This window comes from Topomyia yanbarensis, chromosome 2 (assembly GCF_030247195.1).
Source record: "Topomyia yanbarensis strain Yona2022 chromosome 2, ASM3024719v1, whole genome shotgun sequence".
NCBI classification, from domain to species: Eukaryota; Metazoa; Arthropoda; class Insecta; order Diptera; family Culicidae; genus Topomyia; species Topomyia yanbarensis.
Window position 1 is genome coordinate 34,744,063 of NC_080671.1, and position 24,477 is coordinate 34,768,539.

Genomic DNA, 24,477 nt, shown 5'->3' on the forward strand with positions numbered 1-24,477 from the left:
ATGACACTTGGTTGCTCTATTTAAGTCACTCACTGATTTTTTTAATTGAAACACGTCTTACGCACTCGCTCGCCTGTATGAAATTGGCCAACGGTGACTAATTGATGGCGGTTACTACCCTGTTTCCGAGTGTTCGACCTTGATAGGCCTACTGACGATCCCCTTTCCAATCGGGCCTTTTCAGCAGCAAGTCACACCGGTGTGGTTTTGTGTATTTGGTATGTACGGTGTACTTGTTTTGTATATGTTTTGGGTATAAATTAAGCACCTTGAATATTCTTTTGATTCATTGTAAATAGCCACAAAAATGTAGCTTGATTCCTGTAACGTTCGGTTACATGAGTTTCTTTCATGTGCTTTGATCGGCTGAAAAAAGCAGAATGATTCGTTTTACAAATCACGCGTTGGCGTCCATGATCTGGATACCTAGTTAGAATCGACGCAAATGGAATATGTGGCATTGCGTTTCAACTAGATTGTTGTTCGATAAGGTGGAAATCGGCACACCCATGAGGTGATAATTGGATCGTTGGGTGGGAATAGACGCACAGAATAGAACATTTATTTTCATTTGTGCTGAAAATTGAGACAATTCTGCTAAATAAGCATTATATAGATGTTTAAGAAACAGTACACTGATACTTTATTCTGAGAACGGTTATAAGTAATATAGCTTCTTTTAAAGCTGTTCAAAAAACAGTGCGACCGTCTCCCTAATGGTGCCAAAATAGGCTCATCGCCCTACGTGCACATATTTCCGATCAGATAGTGTAAAAATATAACGATTTTGATCAGTACGACAAAAGTTATTCGCTTTTGGAAACTAAGAAAATATCTCAGCAGAAACTTTGAAACGGGACCCCATATTGAAACGTTATAAGTTTTCAATTTAAAAAATGTTATTTCCCGTGAATTATACTAGCTGGAAAAATATATGTATTAGATAACAAAAGAGTGGAACTATGTATAACTTTTCCCAAGTAGCAATTGTAACTTGTCGAAAGTTTTAAATGTTGCACAACTGCTACACAATATTTTTTATCGTTGGATATATTTGAAAAGTTTTTCCACGGGTTTTTAAACTGATTCTGCAACTAAGTAACTATAGAGCTGGCCAAATGTGTTAAGTATGCAAACATAAATAACAGTTGTGAAACTAATCAGAACCTTTGCTAACTTGCACAAACAGTCTAACAAGTTGCAAATGCCTCTTTGTTTGCCATTCCACCCTAAAACAGAACTGTCCAACTACCCAGTTCTCGACGAATGGCACAGCTCTTGTTTTCATTATTTTGCTGCAATTAGGAACATGTTGCACAACATACAAACAAAGTGCGCTTTTTCCATAACATAGCAGACTTGTCGTAGTTCTACAGTGTGCAAGGTGGAACAGTTGATTGAGGTGAAAAAGGAACTTGTGCTCACAAAAGTATCACATTATACAGCTTTATCATATGACGAATGTAATAATAATAACGTACAACTCCTTATCCGTGTCAGAAAGCTTCGTAGTGAAGAACAGCATGCGACATGACGTCGAATACGAAAATGTCAAAACCAAGATCCTCGTGTGTATAAACAATGATCTTACGAAAATTCGTCTACACGATTCGGAACCACGTACTAGTACGGATTATATTGCAAAATTCGTGTCGAGATATGGAGAAGTAGAATCCGTCACAAATGATACTTGTAGAAACTTTGTCTTTGGCATTCTCAATGGTGTTCGGGTGGTACGAATACGGCGGAACCAACCTATATCTTCTTACTTGACCTTCGAGGGCAGTTCATCTCAAGGTTTTAACTACATCCAAAGAATGCTATGCACATACCCTGGGCAGACGCCCACGTGTCAGTTCTGTAACCAGATGGCGCACAATGGTAAGCCATGCGCCAAAACAACCAACGAAAGCTCATCCACTACAACTAACACACACACAAACAGTAGGGCATCGCAAAATTTTTTTTATTGAATTTTCAAAGGCAAGAATTTTACACATTCAACAAGGTACATTTTATGAAAATTGATTGAAGAATAATAGAGATATATGCCCGAGAAAAGAATAAAATGTAATATGAATGACAAAAGGCCCTATACCCCCAACTTCTCGTATTCGGACAAAAGACAAAAAGATTTCTCAGATTTTTTCACATTAGAAAAACCGTAAAATATGTATCATTTGCATCAAGGAGCAGAAAAATTCTTAAAAATAGAGGATTTTGGGGGCAAATTGACCCAGTACCACACTTTTCCGTATTTTTCTAAAAGCAGGAATATTCAAATACTAAGGTTATTTCCCGTAAAAAGATAATTTTCTAATTGCTACTTCAAAAGTTATAGCATTTAATATATGTTTCCTCCACATTACCAATTTCAAAAATTTCAAGCGAAGTGGGCGGGAGTCTAGTATTGTCCAAATGATGTGAAATTTGGCATCTGAGTTTACATTGACATTTGTCACAATATGAGAGGAGGGGCTTTTGAGAATTCAAAAAAATTTTTTTGGCTATGCCCTTACAAACAGCCTTCTACATCTGTTGACACACCTAAGACAGCCAGCCAAAAAATAAATGCCAGACAAACAATATTCCACGGTATCCCCAAACCAATAGTTAACATATCTAGGGAAGTAATAAACAAAAAAGAAGACTGCTATACCAGAGTCACTCGAAAGCATGAAAAACACCAAACATCTAACAGCAAAAATCAAAGGTCTAGCTAAGACGACATGGATGCAAACACGAGCAAGAGAGAAGGCAAACTAAACAAGCAGCAGAAGGCAAAGGTTATAGAAATAACAGTTCATGTTTAAAAGAAGGACAATTTCCACACAATGTTTGGATTAACAACGCCAAATGTTGAAAAACAAAAATAAATAAACAGATTGCAATTTCAAACGAATGAATGCCGTGCGGTATTGATTATATCATGTTTATATTTTATTTTTGTCTAATTCCGTTAATCTGTTCAAAAATTCATACGTCCGAATGGGACCATGGACAGAAACCAGTAAACAAAACAAACGAACGCATCGACAAACATAATTTATTCTCGAGCGATCAATAAGGATGACTTTCGCCTGTGGAATTTTTTTATCGATTTGCAGTTGCTTTAAGCAGCAGGCTAACAATTGTCGTTATCCATCACCAGCCCCTAAGCCGCCGGACGATTCTCGGCCCTAATGGACAAAATAAAATCGTTGGGAAAAGTAAAAATAACGAACGTAACCAAACAGCATTAGGCCAAATGACCGAGAGCAAAATTTGAGTGCTCTAGTGGCCAAATCGGTTAAAACGAACTAAAATATAATTCTGAAAAAGACAGTAGGTTCTCATGCTAAAGAGGGACAAGTCTGTCTTTGCCGTGAGACATGTTGGTAGACTTAAGTGATTCGTAATAACACTGCCTAAGCTCGACTCTTGCCAGTAGAAGACAAAAGATTAGTCTGTAGAATTTTAAGCCTGTTTCTAATGACCCTGCCCCTTCTAGCTTGCCGATTTGTAAATTTTGCTCTCACTTGAGTACTATGGCTCTAAAATTTTCAGAACTTTCCCTACTTATTAATCTTTAGCTAATTGAATGTCGTTAAATGTGAAAAACACAGAAAATTTAAGAGTAATTAAACGCATGATCCACCAACACTCTTAAAGGAATTTTCACAATAAAACCAAAACAGATGATAGGACATTTATGATTTGATAACTATCAGCAAGTTTCGTTAAACATTATTTAAGCATCTCTGGCACGGTGATGAAATTTTCTCGCTCAAGAACTAATACCTACGTTGAAGGCACGAATGTCACGGTCTCTGCTTTTTGTGAATACCTAGCAGCAAGCCCCTTCAAGCAATGCCTTCTAGGATTCGTTCAAAAGCGGCGGTGGCGTCGTAGTCGCATCGAACAGCTTTTACAGCTTCCTCTTTTTACACGCTTTTAGCTTTCCGACAAGGCATGTTATTTTTTGCCAAAGCAGCTTATTCTAGACCTCCGCTTCCCACTGTTCGTTTTATGGTTCCATTTGCCAGCAAATCAGAGGTAACAGTTATCAATGGTACTGAGAATTTGCGTCTGTTTTCACAAACCTAGCATAGATTGCTTGGACCGCTATAAAATCTAAACATTTCTCAACGGAAACCACTGAAATGTTCCCAATTTAGCTTTGAATTGGGCGCAAATTTTACGACTTTTTCCAACCGATGATCAGTTTTACGAGCGACCGACTTATGATGACAAAACATTCATAAGCTTTTGTGGTACAAATTAACGCGAATCGTTCTGCAAACGACGGCACTAATTGAAATTGTTCGCCTCATAAAACTAGCTTTCCCTTCGCACGATTGAGTGGACTCTTTTTTCCATGGTTTTTTTTTGCGACTCAATATGTTGATGTCATTTGTGAAATCGGACACCCGAGCAACATCAACGCCCAAACAAATCCGCAACTCTACCACCCCACAAGCAAGGCAACGAATGTGTGCCAGTAAACAGATGATCCATTTTATTCCCCGCACCACTTATGCTATATGATGTTTTATCCCCGCAGAGACACAGCATCCACGGCATGATGGAGGAGGAAAATGTGGTCCGACCGCACCAGGAGATTGCGGCCCTGTCGCTGGATGAGAAGAAATTCCTGCTCGCGGTCGAACGTGGCGATGTGGCCAGCACACGACGGTATGTCACCGTCGGTTATTGTATTTTGGTTACAGCTGTTTGATGACTTGACTGAATGTGTTTTCCCTCCCCCTCACCACTAGAATACTGGAAAAGGTCGAAGCGGAGGGACACATCAACATCAACTGTGTCGATCCGCTCGGCCGGTCCGCCCTGCTGATGGCCATCGACAACGAGAATCTGGAGATGGTGGAACTGCTCATCAATCATCGGGTGGACACGAAAGATGCCCTACTGCACGCCATCTCGGAGGAATTTGTCGAAGCGGTTGAGGTACTGCTGGATCACGAAGATAGCTCCCACAAGAATGGGGATCCGCATGTAAGTTCCATCTGTGTGTAAGATAGAAAGCATTTCTAATCCGAATGCGGTTGTTTGTTTTTCTGTTTTTTACAGAGCTGGGAAGCATTACATCCGGACACGGCGACCTTCACACCGGATATTACGCCATTAATTTTGGCGGCACACAGGGATAACTACGAAATCATTAAAATTTTACTGGATCGAGGTGCTACGCTACCGATGCCACACGATGTGCGGTAAGTTCAAACAATTAATCAAACTTCTGCTAAAAATTAAAAAAAAAATGCTTCTAAAAGGTTGTGAAATATTGTTGGATTAATAACAGACAGATAACAGATATTTAGCCTAGAACAAAATTTACTTTAAAATCTGTGTAAACTTTCAAATCGTTAAACGTTTTAAATCAGTGTATCACAATTGCCATTAATTAAACGGTTTGCTACACGTATTTGACAGTTGTGCTGCAGTGCATTGCGCCATTCACCAACATTTGTTAAACCAAAAAATAAAATGACAGTTGCAGGTCGAAGCCAAATGTCTGTTATCTGTGGTTGAGCGTTATCCCTCTTGCTTGTTCCAATTTACGTTTCAACTTACCAAAAATAAAAACTTCCGCAAAAAGACACTTCACTGGCACGTTCCCAAAGGGAAACTTTTGTCATGCTTCATTGTTGCCTCCTTTCTCTTGCGGATCAATACATGGTCCACCAGCATCTTCGGTTGTCGCCTCGGGTATGTCGTGCCCCGTGCTATTTACCTTCACCCGTAAAAAGGGGGCAAATAATACCATGTCCCACCGGTTGTTTTCCGATTATTGATTGATGTTTCGTTTCCTGTTATGTCCCCGTCGTAACACCGACTGACGGTTTTTTTTATTCGATTGATTTTATTTTCCAATTTTTTTCTTTTCGTTAGATGCGGCTGCGACGATTGCGTCACATCACGACAGGAAGACTCCCTGCGGCATTCTCGGTCTCGGATCAACGCTTACCGCGCCCTTGCCAGCCCATCGCTGGTGGCCCTGTCATCCAAGGATCCCATTCTGACGGCGTTCGAGTTGAGTTGGGAGCTGCGTCGGTTGAGCTTTCTCGAGCACGAATTTAAGGTTGCAGTTTGAAACAAAATTAGATTGAATTTACATTATTAACTTACGACTGTTACAACAGAATGAATATCAGGAGCTTAGACGTCAGTGTCAGGATTTTGCTACTGCTTTGTTGGACCATACCCGGTCATCACACGAGCTGGAGGTGCTGTTGAACCATGACCCAACCGGGCCGGCCTTCGAGCACGGTGATCGGATGCATCTGAACCGACTGAAGCTGGCGGTGAAATTAAGACAGAAAAAGGTAATTGCGCTTGTGAAAACTAAATAACGACGTTTTTTAAGACAAATCTTTCAAATTCTGATTTTTACTTCAAACATGTTTCTTTCAAATTTCTCGCGTTGACATTGTTTGAAGATATATTTTTATCAGGACATGGATAGAAACTATAATTATGACAAGCTTCATTCTGATACGGTAATGATCCTGTTTGTCCAGAAGTTGCACACTATTAAATTCTTTGTCTTTGGCTCTCCGGAAGTCGCACGAATGGCTCTCGGAATGGGCAGCTACTATTACCCAAAACAGATTTCACTTAATTGTAGGAGCAGAGTATACTACTGCACTGATGTACAATTTTGGTACGTTTTATCGTGTAAAAATTATCCGCGCGAAATTCCATGCGAAATTCCGCGCGAGATTCCGTGCGAAATTCCGTGCGAAGTTCCGTGCGAAGTTCCGCGCGAAATTCCAAGCGAAATTCCACGACATCCAGTGCGAAATTCCGCGCAAAATTCCGTGCGAAATTCCGCGCGGAATTCCGTGCGAAATTTCGTGCGAAATATTGTGGGATATTTTGTGCGAAATTCTGTGCGAAATTCCATGCGAAATTCCATGCGAAATTACATGCGGAATTCCACGACATCCCGTACGAAATTCCGTGCGAAACTCCGTGCGATATTCCGTGCGAAAATCCTTGCGAAATTCTGTGCGAAATTTTGTGCGAAATTCCGTGCGAAATTCCGCGCGAAATTCCGCGCGAAATTCCGGGCGAAATTCCGTGCGATATTCCGTGCGAAAATCCTTGCGAAATTCCGTGCGAAATTTTGTGCGAAATTCCGTGCGAAATTCCGCGCGAAATTCCGCGCGAAATTCCGGGCGAAATTCCGTGCGATATTCCGTGCGAAAATCCTTGCGAAATTCCGTGCGAAATTTTGTGCGAAACTCCGTGCGAAATTCCGCGCGAGATTCCGCGCGAAATTCCGTGCAAAATTCCGCTCGAAATTCCGTGCGAAATTTCGCGTAAAGTTCCGTGCGAAATTCCGTGCGAAATTCCGCGCAAAATAACGTGTGAAATTCCGCGCGGAATTCCGTGCGAAATTCCGCTTGAAATTCCGTGCGAAATTCCGCTCGAAACTCCGAGCGAAATTCCGAGCGAAATTCCGTGCGAAATTCCGTGCGAAATTCCGCTTGAAATTCCGTGCGAAATTCCGCTCGAAATTCCGTGCGAAATTCCGTGCGAAATTCCGCTCGAAATTGCATGCGAAATTTCGCGCAAAGTTCCGTGCAAAATTCCGTGCGAAATCCCGCGCAAAATTTCGTGCGAAATTCCGTGCGAAATTCCGCGAAAAATTCAGTTCGAAGTTCCGTGCGCAATTCCGCGCGAAATTCCGAGCGAAATTCTGTGCGAAATTCCGCTTGAAATTCCGTGCGAAATTCCGCTCGAAAATCCGTGCGAAATTCCGCGAAAAATTCAGCTCGAAGTTCCGTGCGAAATTCCGTGTGAAATTCCGCGAGAAATTCCGCGCGAAATTCCGCGCGAAATTCCGCGCAAAATTCCGCTCGAAATTCTGTGCGAAATTCTGTGCGAAATTCCATGTGAAATTACACGCGAAATTCCACGACATCCCGTGCGAAATTCCGTGCGAAATTCCGCGTGCAATTCCGTGCGAAATTTTGTGCGCAATTCCGTGCAAAATTCCGCTCGAAATTCCGTGCGAAATTTCGTGCGAAATTCCGTGCGAAATTCCATGCAAAATTACACGCGAAATTCCACGACATCCCGTGCGAAATTCCGTGCGAAATTCCGCGTGCAATTCCGTGCGAAATTCCGTGCGAAATTCTGCTCGAAATTCCGTGCGAAATTTCGTGCGAAATTCCGTGCGAAATTTCGTGCGAAATTCTGTGCGAAATTCTGTGCGAAATTCTGTGCGAAATTCCGAGCGAAATACCGTGCGAAATTCTGTGCGAAATTCTGTGCGAAATTCCGCTTGAAATTCCGCTTGAAATTCCGTGCGAAATTCCGTACGAAATTCCACGACATCCCGTGCGAAATCCCGTGCGAAATTCCGCGCGAAATTCCGTGCGAAATCCTGTGCGAAATTCTGTGCAAAATTTCGTGCGAAATTTCGCTCGAAATTCCGTGCGAAATTTCGCTCGAAATTCCGTGTAAAATTCCGTGCGAAATTGCGTTCGAAATTCCGTGCTAAATTTCGTGCGAAATTCCGCGCGGAATTCCGTGCGAAATTCCGTGCGAAATTCCGTGTGAAATTCCGCGCGGAATTCCGTGCAAAATTTCGTGCGAAATTCTGTGCGAAATTCCATGCGAAACTCCATGCGAAATTACACGCGAAATTCCACGACATCCCGTGCGAAATTCCGTGCGAAATTCCGCGTGCAATTCCATGCGAAATTTTGTGCGAAATTCCGTGCAAAATTCCGCTCGAAATTCCGTGCGAAATTCCGTGCGAAATTACATGCGAAATTCCGTGCGAAATTTCGCGCGAAATTCCAGGCGAAATTCCGTGCAAAATTCCGCTCGAAATTCCGTGCAAAATTCCGAGCGAAATCCCGCGCAAAATTTCGTGCGAAATTCCGGTGGACATTCCGCGCGGAATTTCGTGCGAAATTCCGAGCGAAATACCGTGCGAAATTTCGTGCGAAATTCCGCTTGAAATTCCGAGCGAAATTCCGAGCGAAATTCCTTGCGAGATTCCGCGCGAAATTCCGAGCGAAATTCCGTGCGAAATTCCGTGCGAAATTCCGTGCGAAATTCCGCGCGAAATTCCACGACATCCCGTGCGAAATTCCGCGCGGAATTCCGTGCGAAATTTCGTGCGAAATTCCGCGCGAAATTCCGTGCGAAATCCTGTGCGAAATTCTGTGCAAAATTTCGTGCGAAATTTCGCTCGAAATTCCGTTTAAAATTCCGTGCGAAAATCCGTGCGAAATTGCGTTCGAAATTCCGTGCTAAATTTCGCGCGAAATTCCGTGCGAAATCCTGTGCGAAATTCTGTGCAAAATTTCGGGCGAAATTTCGCTCTAAATTCCGTGTGAAATTCCGTGCGAAAATCCGTGCGAAATTGCGTTCGAAATTCCGTGGGAAATTCCGGGCGAAATTCCAAGCGAAATTCCACGACATCCCGTGCAATTCCACGCAAAATTCCGTGCGAAATTCCGCGCGGAATTCCGTGCGAAATTCCGTGCGAAATTCCGTGGGAAATTTCGTGCGAAATTCCGTGCGAAATTCCGTGCGAAATTCCGTGCGAAATTTCACGCGAAATTTCACGCGAAATTCCACGACATCCCCTGCGAAATTCCGTGCTAAATCCCGTGCGAAATTCCGCGCAAAGTTCCGTGCAAAATTCCGCGCAAAATTCCGTGCGAAATTCCGTGCTAAATTTCGCGCGAAATTCCGTGTGAAATCCTGTGCGAAATTCTGTGCAAAATTTCGGGCGAAATTTCGCTCGAAATTCCGTGTAAAATTCCGTGCGAAAATCCGTGCGAAATTGCGTTCGAAATTCCGTGGGAAATTCCGGGCGAAATTCCAAGCGAAATTCCACGACATCCCGTGCGAAATTCCACGCAAAATTCCGTGCGAAATTCCGCGCGTACCTACGTGAGAAATTCCGCGCTAAATGCCGTGCGAAATTCCGTGCGAAATTCCGTGTGAAATTCCGTGCGAAATTCCGTGTGAAATTCCGTGCGAAATTCCGAGCGAAATTCGGTTCGAAATTTCGCGCGAAATTCCGTTCGAAATTTCGCGCGAAATTCCGTGTGAAATTTCGTGCAAAACTCCGCGCGAAATTCCGTGCCAAATTCCGTGTGAAATTCCGTGCGAAATTCCGTGCGAAATTCCGTGCGAAATTTCACGCGAAATTCCACGACATCCCCTGCGAAATTCCGTGCTAAATCCCGTGCGAAATTCCGCGCAAAGTTCCGTGCGAAATTCCGTGTGAAATTCCGCGAGAAATTCCGTTCGTAATTCCAAGCGAAATCTATGTGAAATTCCGTGCGAAATTCCGTGCGAAATTCCATGCGAAATTCCGTGCGAAATGCTGTGCGAAATTCCATGCGAAATTTTACGCGAAATTCCACGACATCCCGTGCGAAATTCCGTGCGAAATTCTGTGCAAAATTTCGGGCGAAATTTCGCTCGAAATTCCGTGTGAAATTCCGTGCGAAAATCCGTGCGAAATTGCGTTCGAAATTCCGTGCGAAATTTCGTGCAAAATTTCGTGCGAAATTCCGCGCGAAATTCCGTGCGAAATTCCGTGCGAAATTCCGTGCGAAATTCCGTGCGAAATTTCGTGCGAAATTCCGTGCGAAATTCCGTGTGAGATTCTGTGCGAAATTCCGTGCGAAATTCTGTGCGAAATTCCATGCGAAATTTTACGCGAAATTCCACGACATCCAGTGCGAAATTCCGTGCGAAATTCCGCGCGAAATTCAGCGCGAAATTCAGTTCGAAATTTCACGCGCAATTCCGTGTGAAATTTCGTGCGAAACTCCGCGCGAAATTCCGCGTCAAATTCCGTGGAAATTCCGTGCGAAATTTCGCGCGAAATTCCGTGCGTACCTACGTGAGAAATTCCGCGCTAAATGCCGTGCGAAATTCCGTGCGAAATTCCGTGTGAAATTCCGTGCGAAATTCCGAGCGAAATTCGGTTCGAAATTTCGCGCGAAATTCCGTTCGAAATTTCGCGCGAAATTCCGTGTGAAATTTCGTGCAAAACTCCGCGCGAAATTCCGTGCCAAATTCCGTGTGAAATTCCGTGCGAAATTTCGCGCGAAATTCCGTGCGTACTTACGTGAGAAATTCCGCGCTAAATACCGTGCGAAATTCCGTGCGAAATTCCGTGTGAAATTCCGTGCGAAATTCCGTGTGAAATTCCGTGCGAAATTCCGTGCGAAATTCTGTGTGAAATTCCGTGCGAAATTCCGAGCGAAATTCCGCGCCAAATTCCGTGTGAAATTCCGTGCGAAATTTTGCGCGAAATTCTGTGCGAATTTCCGCGCATAACTCCCCGCAAAACTCCGTGCGAAATTCCGTGTGAAAGTTCGTCCCAATCTCCTCGCAGAATTACGTGCGAAATCGTAAACAAATTTCGTGTAAAATTCCGTGCGAAATTCCCCGCGAAATTCCTTTCGAAATTCTGTGCAAAATTCCGCGAGAATTTCCGCAAGAAATTCCGGGCGAAATGCCGTGCGAAATTCAAAATTCCGTACGAAATTGCGAGCAAAATCATGTGCGAGATTCTGTGCCAAATTTGGGGACACGGAATTTCGTGCGGAATTTCGCATGGAATGTCACAAGGAACTTTGCGCGGACTTCCGCACGGAGTTTCGCACGGAATATAGCACGAAATTACGCATAGAATTTCGCGCGGAACTTCGCACGGAACTTCGCACGGAATCTCGTACGGGATTTTTACCGGAACTTCGCACGGATTTCAGGCAAAATTCTATCCGAAATTCTGTGTGAAATTCCGTGCGAAATTCCGTGCGAAGTTCCGCGCGAAATTCTACGCGTACTTTCGTACGATGTTCCTTACAAAACTTTGTGCGGAAGTCCTCGTGAAGTTCCGTGCGATATTCCATGCGAAATTTTGCGTGAAATCCGTGCGAAATCCCGTGCTTGAATATAATTTTTAACTCACCATTTCGATCTGTTTTGCTCGTTGGATACCACCAGTAAGTCGTAAAAAAGTTACATAAAAAATTTCAGTGTATATCGAAACATCATTTTTGGCATTTGTTTTGGACACTAATATTTTTCTTCTGGCTGCGTGCTTGTACTCGCTTCATTGTTTAATTAGTTATTGAAGTTTCTGTGAACAATAAATTGATGCAAATCGAAAGGTTGGCCAATATGTCCACGCCACCAGTCACCGGGGGACCTTCGAATAAGAACAAAAAATAAAGTTTTTAAGACCCATGCATAAACTGGGACCCAGTTTTAGTGAAATATGTCCAAAATTGTCATAAAAATTCATCAAAGGGGAGGGGGCTGGTGGGACCCCTAACTCTCCATGAAATTCCGGCTCCGGCATTATTTCATGAGTTTCATGAATACGAGGTGTATTGTTCATATTTTCAGGAACTTGGTAACGGTTCTCGTAAATCGTTCAGTTCGCGAACTTCACGAATTTAGGAACGGATTTTTTCCGAGTACTACTACCAAAACATGCTCAAAGCCTACTGATTGACAGCGATATTTCAGGTAACGCATAAATGTTAAAAATTTGGAAAAAGTTAATTATGCAGGTCCGTTTGGAGTAACACTAAATTTTTAGACTTGTGGCCGAAATAATACCCAAACTGGATACATATGACAATATGTCATATTAAATGCACCCGAGTGTGTGAGACTTTAACTATGTACTTTAAACAAAATAACGAAATTTTAAGGAGTCAAAAGGAACGAACCAAATTTGACAACCGGACACTGATTTACAATTTATCATCAAAACATTCTTACCAAGTGAATATTATGTTTTTTTATGTCAGCTATCAAGTAAAATATATCACAATAGCGATAGCTGCATTCCGCATGAATTCTTAGCGTCCGAAAGACCGTTGCAAATGCCCCGCAATTGTCCTGCACGTCAAGAATCGACTGTCGAAACAAAAGATCAAATATCCGTTGCGAGATAGTAGCACCAAGACTTTACTTTCCACGTTTCAATCGTCTTGCTATCGCTATAGAAACTTTTAATTATGGAAAAACATAAATTTCAATTAGGAAAATGGCAAAAAAGACAGAAGCCAGAAGAAGAATCAAAACTTCATTTGTAGAAGCGCGAAAACAATGAGAAAAATGATGAATAGAATCATTCAGCAGAGCAAATGAAAGTAGACTATCACTGATAAAGTTATTTTTCATTTCTTACGAGCTTTGGCCTTTCGTCATTCGAACTAGTATAAAATTTTTAAGTATACAGATGTTAGGTAAAGAAGGAAAATTTAAGAAAAAATAGTTGTTTGAAAGTACAGCACGAAATGAAATCTTTAAAATGAAACCTGGCTTTGTTGTGGTAAATTTGCGACATCACCCTTTCAAGACAGGTAATCTATGTTCAAAGGAGAAACTTATTCAATAGATGAGTAAAGGAAATGCTCGACATCGAAACAACATACATTCACGATTCCAGCCGGATGTTCACCTCAAACCGGAAAGGAGCTTAACTTAAATCCTCGTGGTACTTTTTAAAACCCCCATCACCACTTCTATTCCACCATTTTCGCATTTGCTTTTCATTTTTACTTAAATAAGAAGGTGTTGATTTCATCGGGAGATTCTACTCCCCAGTGGACACACTCAACTGAACGATTCCCTCTTTATATATGTATGTTGAACCAAACCGGGCGCCAGAGAGGAACGAAAAGACGACAGCACAAATCTCGGTGACACAGTACGCAAGCAAACAAACCCAATTGAAAGAAGTGATTCCATTACCCTTTTGCTCCGTCTTTCGCCACTGACTGACTCCGTTTCTAACCTTTTCTCGTTCCAGTTCGTATCCCATCCCAACGTGCAGCAGCTGCTGGCCAGTATCTGGTACGAAGGGCTTCCGGGCTTCCGAAGGAAAAACATGGCCTTGCAAGCGCTGGAGATAGTACGAATAGGTAGGAGGTGTCTCGGTGGTATACCCCCGGTCTCACGGTATACTTAATATGTATAATAGAAAGAAATTGTAATTTTCGCCTCAATTAGGATGCGAATTATGGTTTCCGCGGGATGCTGCTAATGTTACCGATGATGAGGAAGAAGAAAAAAAATCACTTTCAACTCTTTCCAGGTATCCTATTCCCACTGTTCTCCTTTTCCTACATTATCGCACCGCACTCAACGTTCGGCCAGACGATGAGGAAACCTTTTATAAAGTTCATTTGCCACAGTGCATCGTATTTCACCTTTTTATGTGAGTATTTCTGGCTGGGATGTGAAGAGCACCATGCGTCTCCATCATGTACAAATTCCAATGGAGATAAGTCCGTTGTAATTTATCGCTCCGAAACCGTAGTTACATTTTTAACTAATTCGATAACTCTCCACGTTCAGTTCTGCTAATGTTGGCTTCGCAGCGTATCGAAACTGTGATTGGTGGAGTGTGGGGTGCCGAGCTGAGCCCCCACGATGAAGTGCCTACGAAAAGGGGAGCGAGTCCCACGCTGGTCGAGTGGCTCATTTTGTCCTGGGTTAGCGGTAAGTGAAGCAGGATTAGTATCTAGTAGGAGAAAGAAATCAACCCACAAAAAAAAATGAAAAAGAAGAATAGATAACCACACAAAACCGAAACTCGGCCCAGTTTGTTGTGAAAGCGGAAATGTGCAACGGAAACGAAATTAAATCAGTGAAAATTTAATTAAAACTTTTTGCTCCATTCGGTTTTACCTGTTCAACTATCGAACATTGGTTTCTAACTAATTCGACTCTAACGTCGGTCGTTTTCTCTACTTTATACACTCCATCTGGTCACGTTTCACACGGTTGGCGCATCACGAACTGGATCGCACCGACGAATGCTTCTACAACTGGGGACGGATAGGACTGATTTGGAGCGAAGTGAAGCAGCTGTGGGATGTCGGCCTGCAGGAATACGTGAACGATATGTGGAATGTGATAGATTTCGTGACTAACTCGCTGTATGTGGCGACGGTGGCGCTGCGGGTGGTTTCCTACTTCGAGGTGAGTGCTGTTAGGTTGCAACATACGGTTTAGTGCTATCAAGATTGCATTTAGGTATCGGTGAGGAATAACAATTTGAAAATTCGGAAAGGATTTTATTTAAGCTTCGGAAGCAAAATCAGTGGAATTCGATGATCGCTAACCGGTCGAAATAATGTTGTTGGTCCCATGTCATAGTACTATAAAAGTTACAGTTGATAATGTGGCATCACCTTTTTATTTAACCAAAATTCTAACCAAAAACGAAGCTGTTTTTCTTGCTGCTAAAGATATAGATAGAAAATTTTAAAAGACTGTGGAAGGTCTTTGAAGTGCGAACTACGGTTCATCTTGAAGATAATTATAATTCAAATAGAGTAGTACTTTAGCTTTTCTGAGCACAATCCACAGCATCTTGATATACAATTTGTTGAATTGACACCCACATGTCTATTTTCGTACATAATCTATCGTAATCCATCGTACTGATCAGTGCTCATCGCTACTGCATATTGATGAAGATGCTTATCATGTTGTTGAATCATCTATATCCGCTGAATTCGAAATTGTTTCTGAAGCCTTGTGATATCCAGCTGGCTAAAATCTCCCGAAGTATTTCAGCAACGTATTGATCTAATGGGTTTCTGCTCCCATGTCGTAAGAGGCAACAGAAAACAGGGGTTCTCATATCAAGGTGCTTCTCCGTGCCGAGGACGATACACGCAATACTTAGCAACCAACATATGTGCTCATCGTTATGACAAGTAGAGATAAGTTAACTGAGTGTCTGCGAATGTGGTGTGCTATCACCACTTCTATGGAGGGCCACCGAGAGGGGGTGGGTCGGGGTGTTTCCTTCCGGGCGTGGAATTCTGAAGGGGGTCCGGATTTTCAGCAGAAACTAAAATTTTGACAAGTACATTTTCGACAAAAAATTATTTGAGAATGCAATTTAAATAGCAATATCTTGGGGACCATTCATAAATTACGCAACACTAAAATTTCTCAATATTGACTACCCCCTCCCATCATGTAATAAATTGTCACAAATTATCCTCCATCCCCTATTACGTAACAAATCCCTCAAGAATTTTTTTTTCTTCAGTGAATATATGTTACGTAACGTTCTAGCTTACTCCCCCTCCCCCACATGTCACAACATGTAACACTTTTTCGAACCCCCTCCCCCCTAAAAGCATTACGTAATTTATGATTAATGCCTTGTGTATGTGTATATATATATATATATATATATATATATATATATATATATATATATATATATATATATATATATATATATATATATAGAACAGCAAAAATTCTAAAATACTGCATATTTGATATCAAATATATATTTGTACTCAATCAGAAGACCAGATCTGGGTTCGATTCCCAAGCCCGGATATAGGAATAGAGAATTTTTAAAAGAAAATTTTCTAACCGGAATGAAGTAGCAAATGACCCCATGGGTAAAATTTCTATGATCGAAACAAAAATAAGATCAGACTTGTTAGGGGTAAAAATATTACCAGTCATGAGGTTGTCTTCAAATTTCGCCAATATGAAATAGATTTTTTTTTTATTTATTGAACTTCCAGTCTTCGCAACTGCTGGATTATTATCGAAAGTAATTACTAGAAAGAAAAGGAAAACTTCTTCACCTTCTATTGAGGGTTGCACATCGGTTATGGAGACGAATTCCAGGTCTTCGTTCAGATAATTCGGAGTTCGCCCAAAAGTTTCCAGAGGATTATTTTGCAATTTTGCGTTACCCTTTTGTTCATCAAGAACTCTCAGCATTGTTTTAAAAATCGAACGTCACACAGTCATAATAAACATCATCCTCGAGTTCGATCTTTCTTCTGACCTCGCACGAAGCAGAAGCAAAAAAATCGCTACGCTATAGCAGGCTATAAGCACCAGTGAATCAAGCCAGCTTTTGTTCTATATCAGTGCATAAACAAATTGTATCGTTGCCCCCGGCTGCGGAGTGAATCAGGATTCCTGTTACGGGATAACACGATTTCGATCGACTTTAATAAAACTCGTGTTAGACCGACAGTTCAGGAAGTGGAACAGTTAGTTAAGGTTAAAATGGAGCTTAAACTCGCTGAAGTTACGTACATTCAGCTACACCACGTAAAAACTGTGTTTTGATCACGTTTAGAAGCTTAGCACAGGCCGAAAACTTCATTGCAAAGAACAACATGCAACACGAGGTCGAATTTAATAACACCAGAATCATATGCATATGGAATACGACATGGTGGACGTGCGTATCCATGATTTGGCCCCGCGCACTAGGGATGACTACATCAAACGAATCATGTCGCAATATGGAGAAATAGAATCTATTACGAATGACACCTGGAGAAATTTTTTCACTGGCATTCCCGGTGTTCGTATTGTGAGGATGCGAGTGACTAAACCAATACCTTCTTATATGACTATCGAATGCAAATCACCGAAGGAAGGCGTGACCTATAAGCAAACAACGCTAATAACATATCCCGGGCAGACACCAACATGCCAATTCTGTAACCATACAGACCACTACGGAAAAACATGCGTCGAAGCAACTAGTCAAAAGTCGTCTACTACAGCCAACTCGAACAAGCAGCCACCGACAGCTTCAGATAAACCAAAAACAACGACCCAATTAACCAATAATGCAGGTACAACGACCACGACAGCCGCTCCCAAACCAACGACTAGCATCACCAATAAAGAATAAAATACCGATGAAGACGGATTTACAACAGCAACCCGTTAGAACCAGTGTTGCTGAACGCGTAAAAATAACTCTTGTATTTCTCATTCGCGTGTTCTCATTGCGCCCAACACTCGTATCCGAGTGTTCTCCATGCATGCTTTTCTTTCGTTCACTCCCCAGCCGGGTAGAATTTCTGCGAGTGCCAGGCGGCCAAAAGCAACTCAAATTGCACATATTGAAACCCACTCTTTCGTTCGCACCCACCCACTGGCGCTCGCTCCTACTCAGGGTGGCTAACCCTACGGATTTTCCCGTAGATCTACGGATTTCTGTCCTTTCTACGGATCTACGGATTAACTCGTGAAATCTACGGAATTTTCAAAATTTCTTCAGAATTCTACGGAAGTTTAGTAAAAATAATACGTATTCGATTTCATGACATCAAATAGGCAATCATGCATGTTTTGAATTCAGAAGCTAATCGAATCGTAATCGGTTGATGAATTTGAGTAGGAATACACAAGAATCCCGAATTATATTTCTACAAAATTTGACTGGTATTCAATCTAGAACATTTAAATTAAATTTCGTATAGTTCGTTCATGGACGATGAGGGCTTTCTCTCATGAAGGCAAATGGGGAATACTATTGGTACCTTTGAGCCAATATTAACTCTGGGTTGAAAACGTGAATAATTTCTTCGATGATAAACAAATTCATAAACTGTTATCGGACCCAGTAACTGAACTGTATTTTGTTTCTTACGATAGTGTGACAGATCACCGACAAACTCAACAGATTATTCGCATCAAGAGAATCGGATTAGTATTATAGGTCAGAAGACTGAAGCTGAAACAAACATTGGGATATTTTGTGGAACCAGAAAATCTTGTTCAAATTTGTGCAGTTACTGAAACCAACTCTAAAAACATGTTCGAAGAAGTTGTTAGGATATCTGTAGGTATCTATCTATATTTATATCCGGAAATTCAATATTAAATTTTTTACACCAATACGAACCAATACAACTAGGTAAGGGCTCTCGATTTTAATAATTGCTCTTTAGAAGACTAACCCTATATTTTGGGAATACAACTTGTGAACTTATCATCTGTTTGTGGAATTTAAGGTAGTCCATGATTCAGTGCAATAAAATCAGATGTGGTCTCAGATAATGTTTGAGCTTGACTTCCCGACAAATTGAATAGTTTAGGTTAAAAACAAGCTACATCTTTGGCTATTAAAAATCCGACTCGTCTGTGACGCTTGCTGTACTGAAGCTGAGCAATGCACTTTCTGATTTATTGTTGAAGACTGATTGAAAGTGCGATGCCAAGAACAGCTGTGCGAAAGGAACACAACTACCATTAAAAGATCCCGCATGCTTCTTGGTTTCTGGGTGACTTAGACACCATTGTAGTCGACCGTAGAGCAGTGGAAGAGGTTTTTTGCCTTTTAAAAGAGAGGCTACCAATATCGGTCTGAGTATAAACTCTGGTAAAATAAAATAAATTGTAGTTGATAGAGAACCAGATCGCCAGCACGGTAGTTCCGAGATAGAAATGGAGGCAGCAATAGGTTGTCCACGAGTTCATATATCTTGGAAGACTAGTGACATTAGTGACAGTCGTCGGGAAAAAGCGGATTGCTGCTGTAAATGGCATCTTCTACGATTTACGTATTCAACTAAAGTCCCGCAGCCTATGGACACACACAAAACTCTTTTCATACATATCGCTGATACTCCCTGTTGCTCTATTCAGATATGAGGTGCGGTCGTTGACGGAAATTGATTATCAACTGGTATGCAAACATGAAAGGCTTATAAAGTACAGCAGACTACAAATAACCGGGTATGTAGCTAGTTTGCAGGAAAAGAAAACAACTAAAGTTCTGTTCAGTTGTGAACCTGGATGTCGTTGGTGCAGATCCCGCACTCGAGAAATAGGTGAGCCTTTTTCGCTCAAAATTGGAACATAGCCTTAGGCAAGAATGTCATGCCAACGAAACGATGATTGGATTTCTTCAAACAAGTTTTTTTTCGAGCACACGAAGTAGTTCGACGAGATAAACTTTGGAAAGGTATGCCAGTACTCCGTTCATATGCAGAAAATTGTGCGTGACATGTCTCCGCGGAATTACATAATTTACTCCCATTTAACGATGAATTCCCAGATGCACTAGTGTCATGCGAAAATAATGGTCTTAACAGAATCAAACTCAATTTTTGAAGTATCTGATGATCCGACAAAGAGTCGATAGTTGAATTCATACAACTGATTTCTGCAGAAAGGCATTGGTCCACGCGAAAGGAGACATGTAACATTGTTATTCATATATAACCACCATTCGACCACAATTTGTATCGGTCGATTGCATTACACTACACCCAGACAATTGGATGAAGGTAAACGGCTTGTTATCAAAATTCAATTTGCCTTTCGCAACGGGAAAGGTACAAATGATTTTCCTACGCTGTTTTCGGCGAAAATTCAACTAGCATACGCAATAAAGAGCGACTGGTTTGTGTATTCGTGGCCAATAAAGGACCATACGATTCTGTAGCAATTGTTATCTGGAATAAACTTCACCGTTAGTTCTAAGTAACTATTCGTATAAGTTCGTACAATTTTAAATAACTATTTGTATAAATTGTTGTTTCTATAAGCCGTGGTTTCTGTCACAAAGCTACAGATTTGCGAAAAACAATGCAAGGTATATTTGAACATTTTTGAACTCTGGCTGGAAATTCGCGTATCGAGTTCCCCAAGAAGGAAATTGAGCTGGTTTTCAATGAAGCATGGTCCAGCTCAACTTCAACTTCTAATAAAGGATAGAATGATCGCTGAAGTTTCGCATTTAAGTACCCGAAGGGCAGTTTGATTCATAATGCATTTGAAAAATATACATCCGGATCCGATATCGTTAGACTAGATGTCAGCAAGGAATTAATTTTATTCGCGCATTAATTTGATCTTGGCATGGTGTTTACCTATGAAACTTAAAAAGATTGTATCAAATAACTATATTCTCTGTAACTGAGTATGGGAGCTGTGTTTCAGTTCAGCCACAAACACTTGTATTATCAACGTGGAACGAATACAGTTACGTTGTTTGTATATTGCCCGAAATCGAATTCTGGGATATCCCTTCAGCCACGTGCGCAAAGGATTAATTCCTTTACATGTGTTTCTCTCACATTCAGATTACACGTTCTGCATAGAATACACGTCCATGGAAGAGAATTTTCGCAGGAGTCTGCATCATCTACGTTCGCTGGTTATACACACTATGCACATCTCTTTCATATTAGAATCACTGATAGTGAAATATGCGTGTATGGCAAGAGTTACCAAGACATCGAGCATGTTGTTTGGTCATAAGATTCCTTAAATGTCCGAGCTAGATCACTCAGTGTCCATATTCGTAATATCTTGGTCAGCCGGGATCTGCCATTCATGTCGCTGATCTATTGTTTTCTAAAGATCGCAAATATGCTGATGTGAGTTCTTCCTAAAGTCAATTATTTCTCAGAAATTGAACCTCCATATTTTCGGTTTCTCGCATATACCAGCTATTGAGATTCTGCAGCACAGCTGTACGGCCCTTGAACCTATAAAACAGAGTCGTTGTTAGTTCTTTTATGTGAAAAGTATAATATGCAAATCAAATCAGGAAGTGACTTTTTTTTAATTATTCGCGATAATACATAGAAATGTAACTGACCTTATAGAGAGAATATTTTAACCATACTTATGTTGTTTCATAACTTGATAATTCAAATGTAAACAGAAAAACTGATTAATACACTCAGGTTTTTTTACGCGGTTTTTTGCGCGGTTTTTTACGCGTATTTTGAAATTTGTGCGGTTTTCATTTACGCGGAACTTGAAATTTACGCGGTTTTCATTTAATTGGGCCTGTATCTGAGTGAATTCCAAAGACAAAATATCAACTATTTCCTGATCTAAAACTGAAAATTATTAACCCTCCGGCACTCGCGTCGTTGTATTTTGTGCAACTTCTTCCGAAACTCTAACGAAATTTTCTTCCTTGCTCATTCGGGGAGCCATTCGCGCGAGTGCCGGAGGGTTAAGTGAAGTTGCTGAAAAAACGCCCCAGGGCTCCAATTCAGCTTTTTATTAACACGAGAAAGTTAAAAACTAAATCCAAGATAACAAAACGCTACATCAATCGGGATTGAAAAAGAATCCAAATTTACGTTAAAAATTGGATTCTGGCGGGAAAACTCAAAATCTACGGATCTGACCTCATTCAAAAGTGGCCACACTGCCTACTGCTGCTACCACTCGCCCATGCTCCCACTCGTAGCCACACGCGCTCTTTAACCCACTCGTATCCTCTCGCACTCTTAAACGCGTTCGCCTTCACTCGCACTCTTGCAGTCGCTAGCGCTCTCGCTCCCACTCGCATTTCGTTCTTCGTTGAAAACCAAGAATGTATGAAAATGAATTTTTTCGGATATTTTATGTACAAAGTCTAAGCCGCGGCTGTTTAAAGATCGATTTGCACAATACGTCTGGCTTTCGTCACCGGTACAGCACGTCATGGGAACGTCAAAATTAGTTATATGCAGTTAAATGGAGGTATTCACACACAACATCAACAGCACGGAATGCTTTGACGTACGGGAAGTGTGAACGAGCGACGCATTCTACTTATCTTGATGGAACGATGACCTGGCGTTGACGGACATTTACGTTGATGGAAGCTGATTTATCGTCCGCATTGATGTTGATATGACACTGGTATAACGGAAAAGGAAATGGGAAATTCACGATTCATCGGTTCACTCGTTGTACAACGAAGTCATAAACGCATCCGAATGAAATGCAGTTGCGTTAAAACGTAAATTTTTAAAAAAAAAACTGCAAGATCGCTTGGATTGACACTTTTAAATATGTGGAACCTTAACATGTCAAATATATAATTCCCCTCAATGTTGCATATATGCACTTTTTAAAATAATTAGTTTTTTGGTCAAATATACCTACATTGAAGTTTGAGATTTTTTGTGGGATAATGAATTGACAAGAACAGTTTTTATTGTTAAATATGTCACTGAAAAAATATATGCATAAATCGCTCAGATAATTTTCATAAAATATCGAATTAAATAATTACTATAAGAATGAATCTAATTTTCATAAACATTTTTCATGATTGTCACGAACAAAAATACCGCAATCAATCTAGTACTCAATAGTGGTGAGCTGTTTGAAATCCCTTTAATTAAAAATTTCAAAATTTAATTATAAAATGGCATTGTCATACATCGATCTTAAAAGATCGTATGAAAAAACTTATTTTTAATTGAACACGAAAACTCTTCTAAGATGAACGAAAATAAATTCGTGCAAACAACGAAATCGTTAGTAATACACACAAACCTTTTTTTAAATAACGAAACATTTCTTTTCATTCACGAAAAATAATTGTACACTTAATATGCAAAATTTAAAAAAAAAATAAAATTTGTAAATGAAATTAACGAAATTTATTATTTACAATGCACGAAAATACTTCGTTGCAGAAAACGACGAATGAACTCGTGCATTGTACGATCTTTTTTTTACATTTACGAATTTATATTTTCAGTGGATAGTTTCTGAATTGGTTCATATTTTTATCATTCCAAAATTCAAAATGGCGGCTTGCGTTGACCCCTTCACGACATCATCTTCGAACTTCAAATCCGCGGCCTGTTGTAGTAAACTAAAATGAGCGGTTTCATTTCACAAGATTTATAAAATTCTCTATAACTTATACTGCCTATGATTGCAGGTCAGTTCCATAAAGATAGGAAATCCCAAAGAAATCGGGACAAATATGCGATCATGGGTAGTATACAGCTATTACCATTCTTGGTATATTTTGTGTTAAATGAATCGCATATTCGAATTAAATACATGGTTTCGAGATAAACCTATTTAATGCGGTTCACTACAAAAATTCAAACCCATTAACAAACATTGGCTTCTATAGAATATGTATGTAGGAGATCGACTACCGTCATAAAGTGAATTTCTAAACATAAGGACTTATTTTATTGAATATTTCGTGACCAATTCCAATATACGCTGTCCTTGTCCTCCAAATTACGACGGACTCAGAGCAAATCTATCAGCTGTAAGAAAAGTACGCTATGCGTTATATATTCTAAAACATTCGTTCACAGTCCTAAATTGATACAGCCAGCGGACTATATTAGAAGAAATCTCTAGTGAATGATTATGCGCACTTTCCACTAACCTGAACTCTGCACTTTAAAAATGTGAGTAATCAATCTGCTACTGAAAACTGCGAGCTGTCAAAACACATGTATTTGAAGTTATAGAGATGGTACTCTCATAGACAGGCCAGTCGAACTGACCAGTGTATGAGATATTTTTTTTAGTAGAATGTAAAGTGCGTAATACGGTTCGAAGCGAGTTTTGTGCCACACGCAATACTAGTATTGAAATCACGCTGGCTTTTCCCAGATAACGAATTAACGGGTTTATTTTGCCGATTGGTAGTTTCCCGAATGGGTTGTTTTGCCGAATTAAGTATAAAATTATTTTCAATGGTAATTAAATAGTATAAAGGATGATTCAATATTTAAATTTGACAAAAAGCATGGATGTGGGATGATAAATTATAGAATTAGTAGTCAAAATGTAAAGAATAGTTAAGGTAATTATTAAAATCAAACTTTAAATGCAAATAGTTTCTCTTTGAGCGTCTTGGTGGAATGCTGAAAGTGAAAATTTTGAAAATGCTGAATT

At 40.6% G+C, this 24,477-nt stretch overlaps 1 protein-coding gene across 3 annotated transcripts in view; it reads left to right on the forward strand.

Annotated features, from left to right (window-relative positions):
• The window catches only part of LOC131682539 (transient receptor potential-gamma protein), a 526,333-nt gene that overhangs the window by 460,761 nt on the left and 41,095 nt on the right, over positions 1 to 24,477 (forward strand). For all 3 annotated transcript variants that reach the window (XM_058964097.1, XM_058964098.1, XM_058964099.1), the window contains exons 7-15: positions 4,544 to 4,674; positions 4,758 to 4,995; positions 5,071 to 5,213; positions 5,893 to 6,082; positions 6,144 to 6,326; positions 13,820 to 13,931; positions 14,105 to 14,227; positions 14,368 to 14,511; positions 14,855 to 14,994. In XM_058964097.1, coding sequence (XP_058820080.1) covers positions 4,544 to 4,674; positions 4,758 to 4,995; positions 5,071 to 5,213; positions 5,893 to 6,082; positions 6,144 to 6,326; positions 13,820 to 13,931; positions 14,105 to 14,227; positions 14,368 to 14,511; positions 14,855 to 14,994 — 1,404 coding nt within the window. The remainder of the gene's footprint in view (positions 1 to 4,543; positions 4,675 to 4,757; positions 4,996 to 5,070; positions 5,214 to 5,892; positions 6,083 to 6,143; positions 6,327 to 13,819; positions 13,932 to 14,104; positions 14,228 to 14,367; positions 14,512 to 14,854; positions 14,995 to 24,477) is intronic.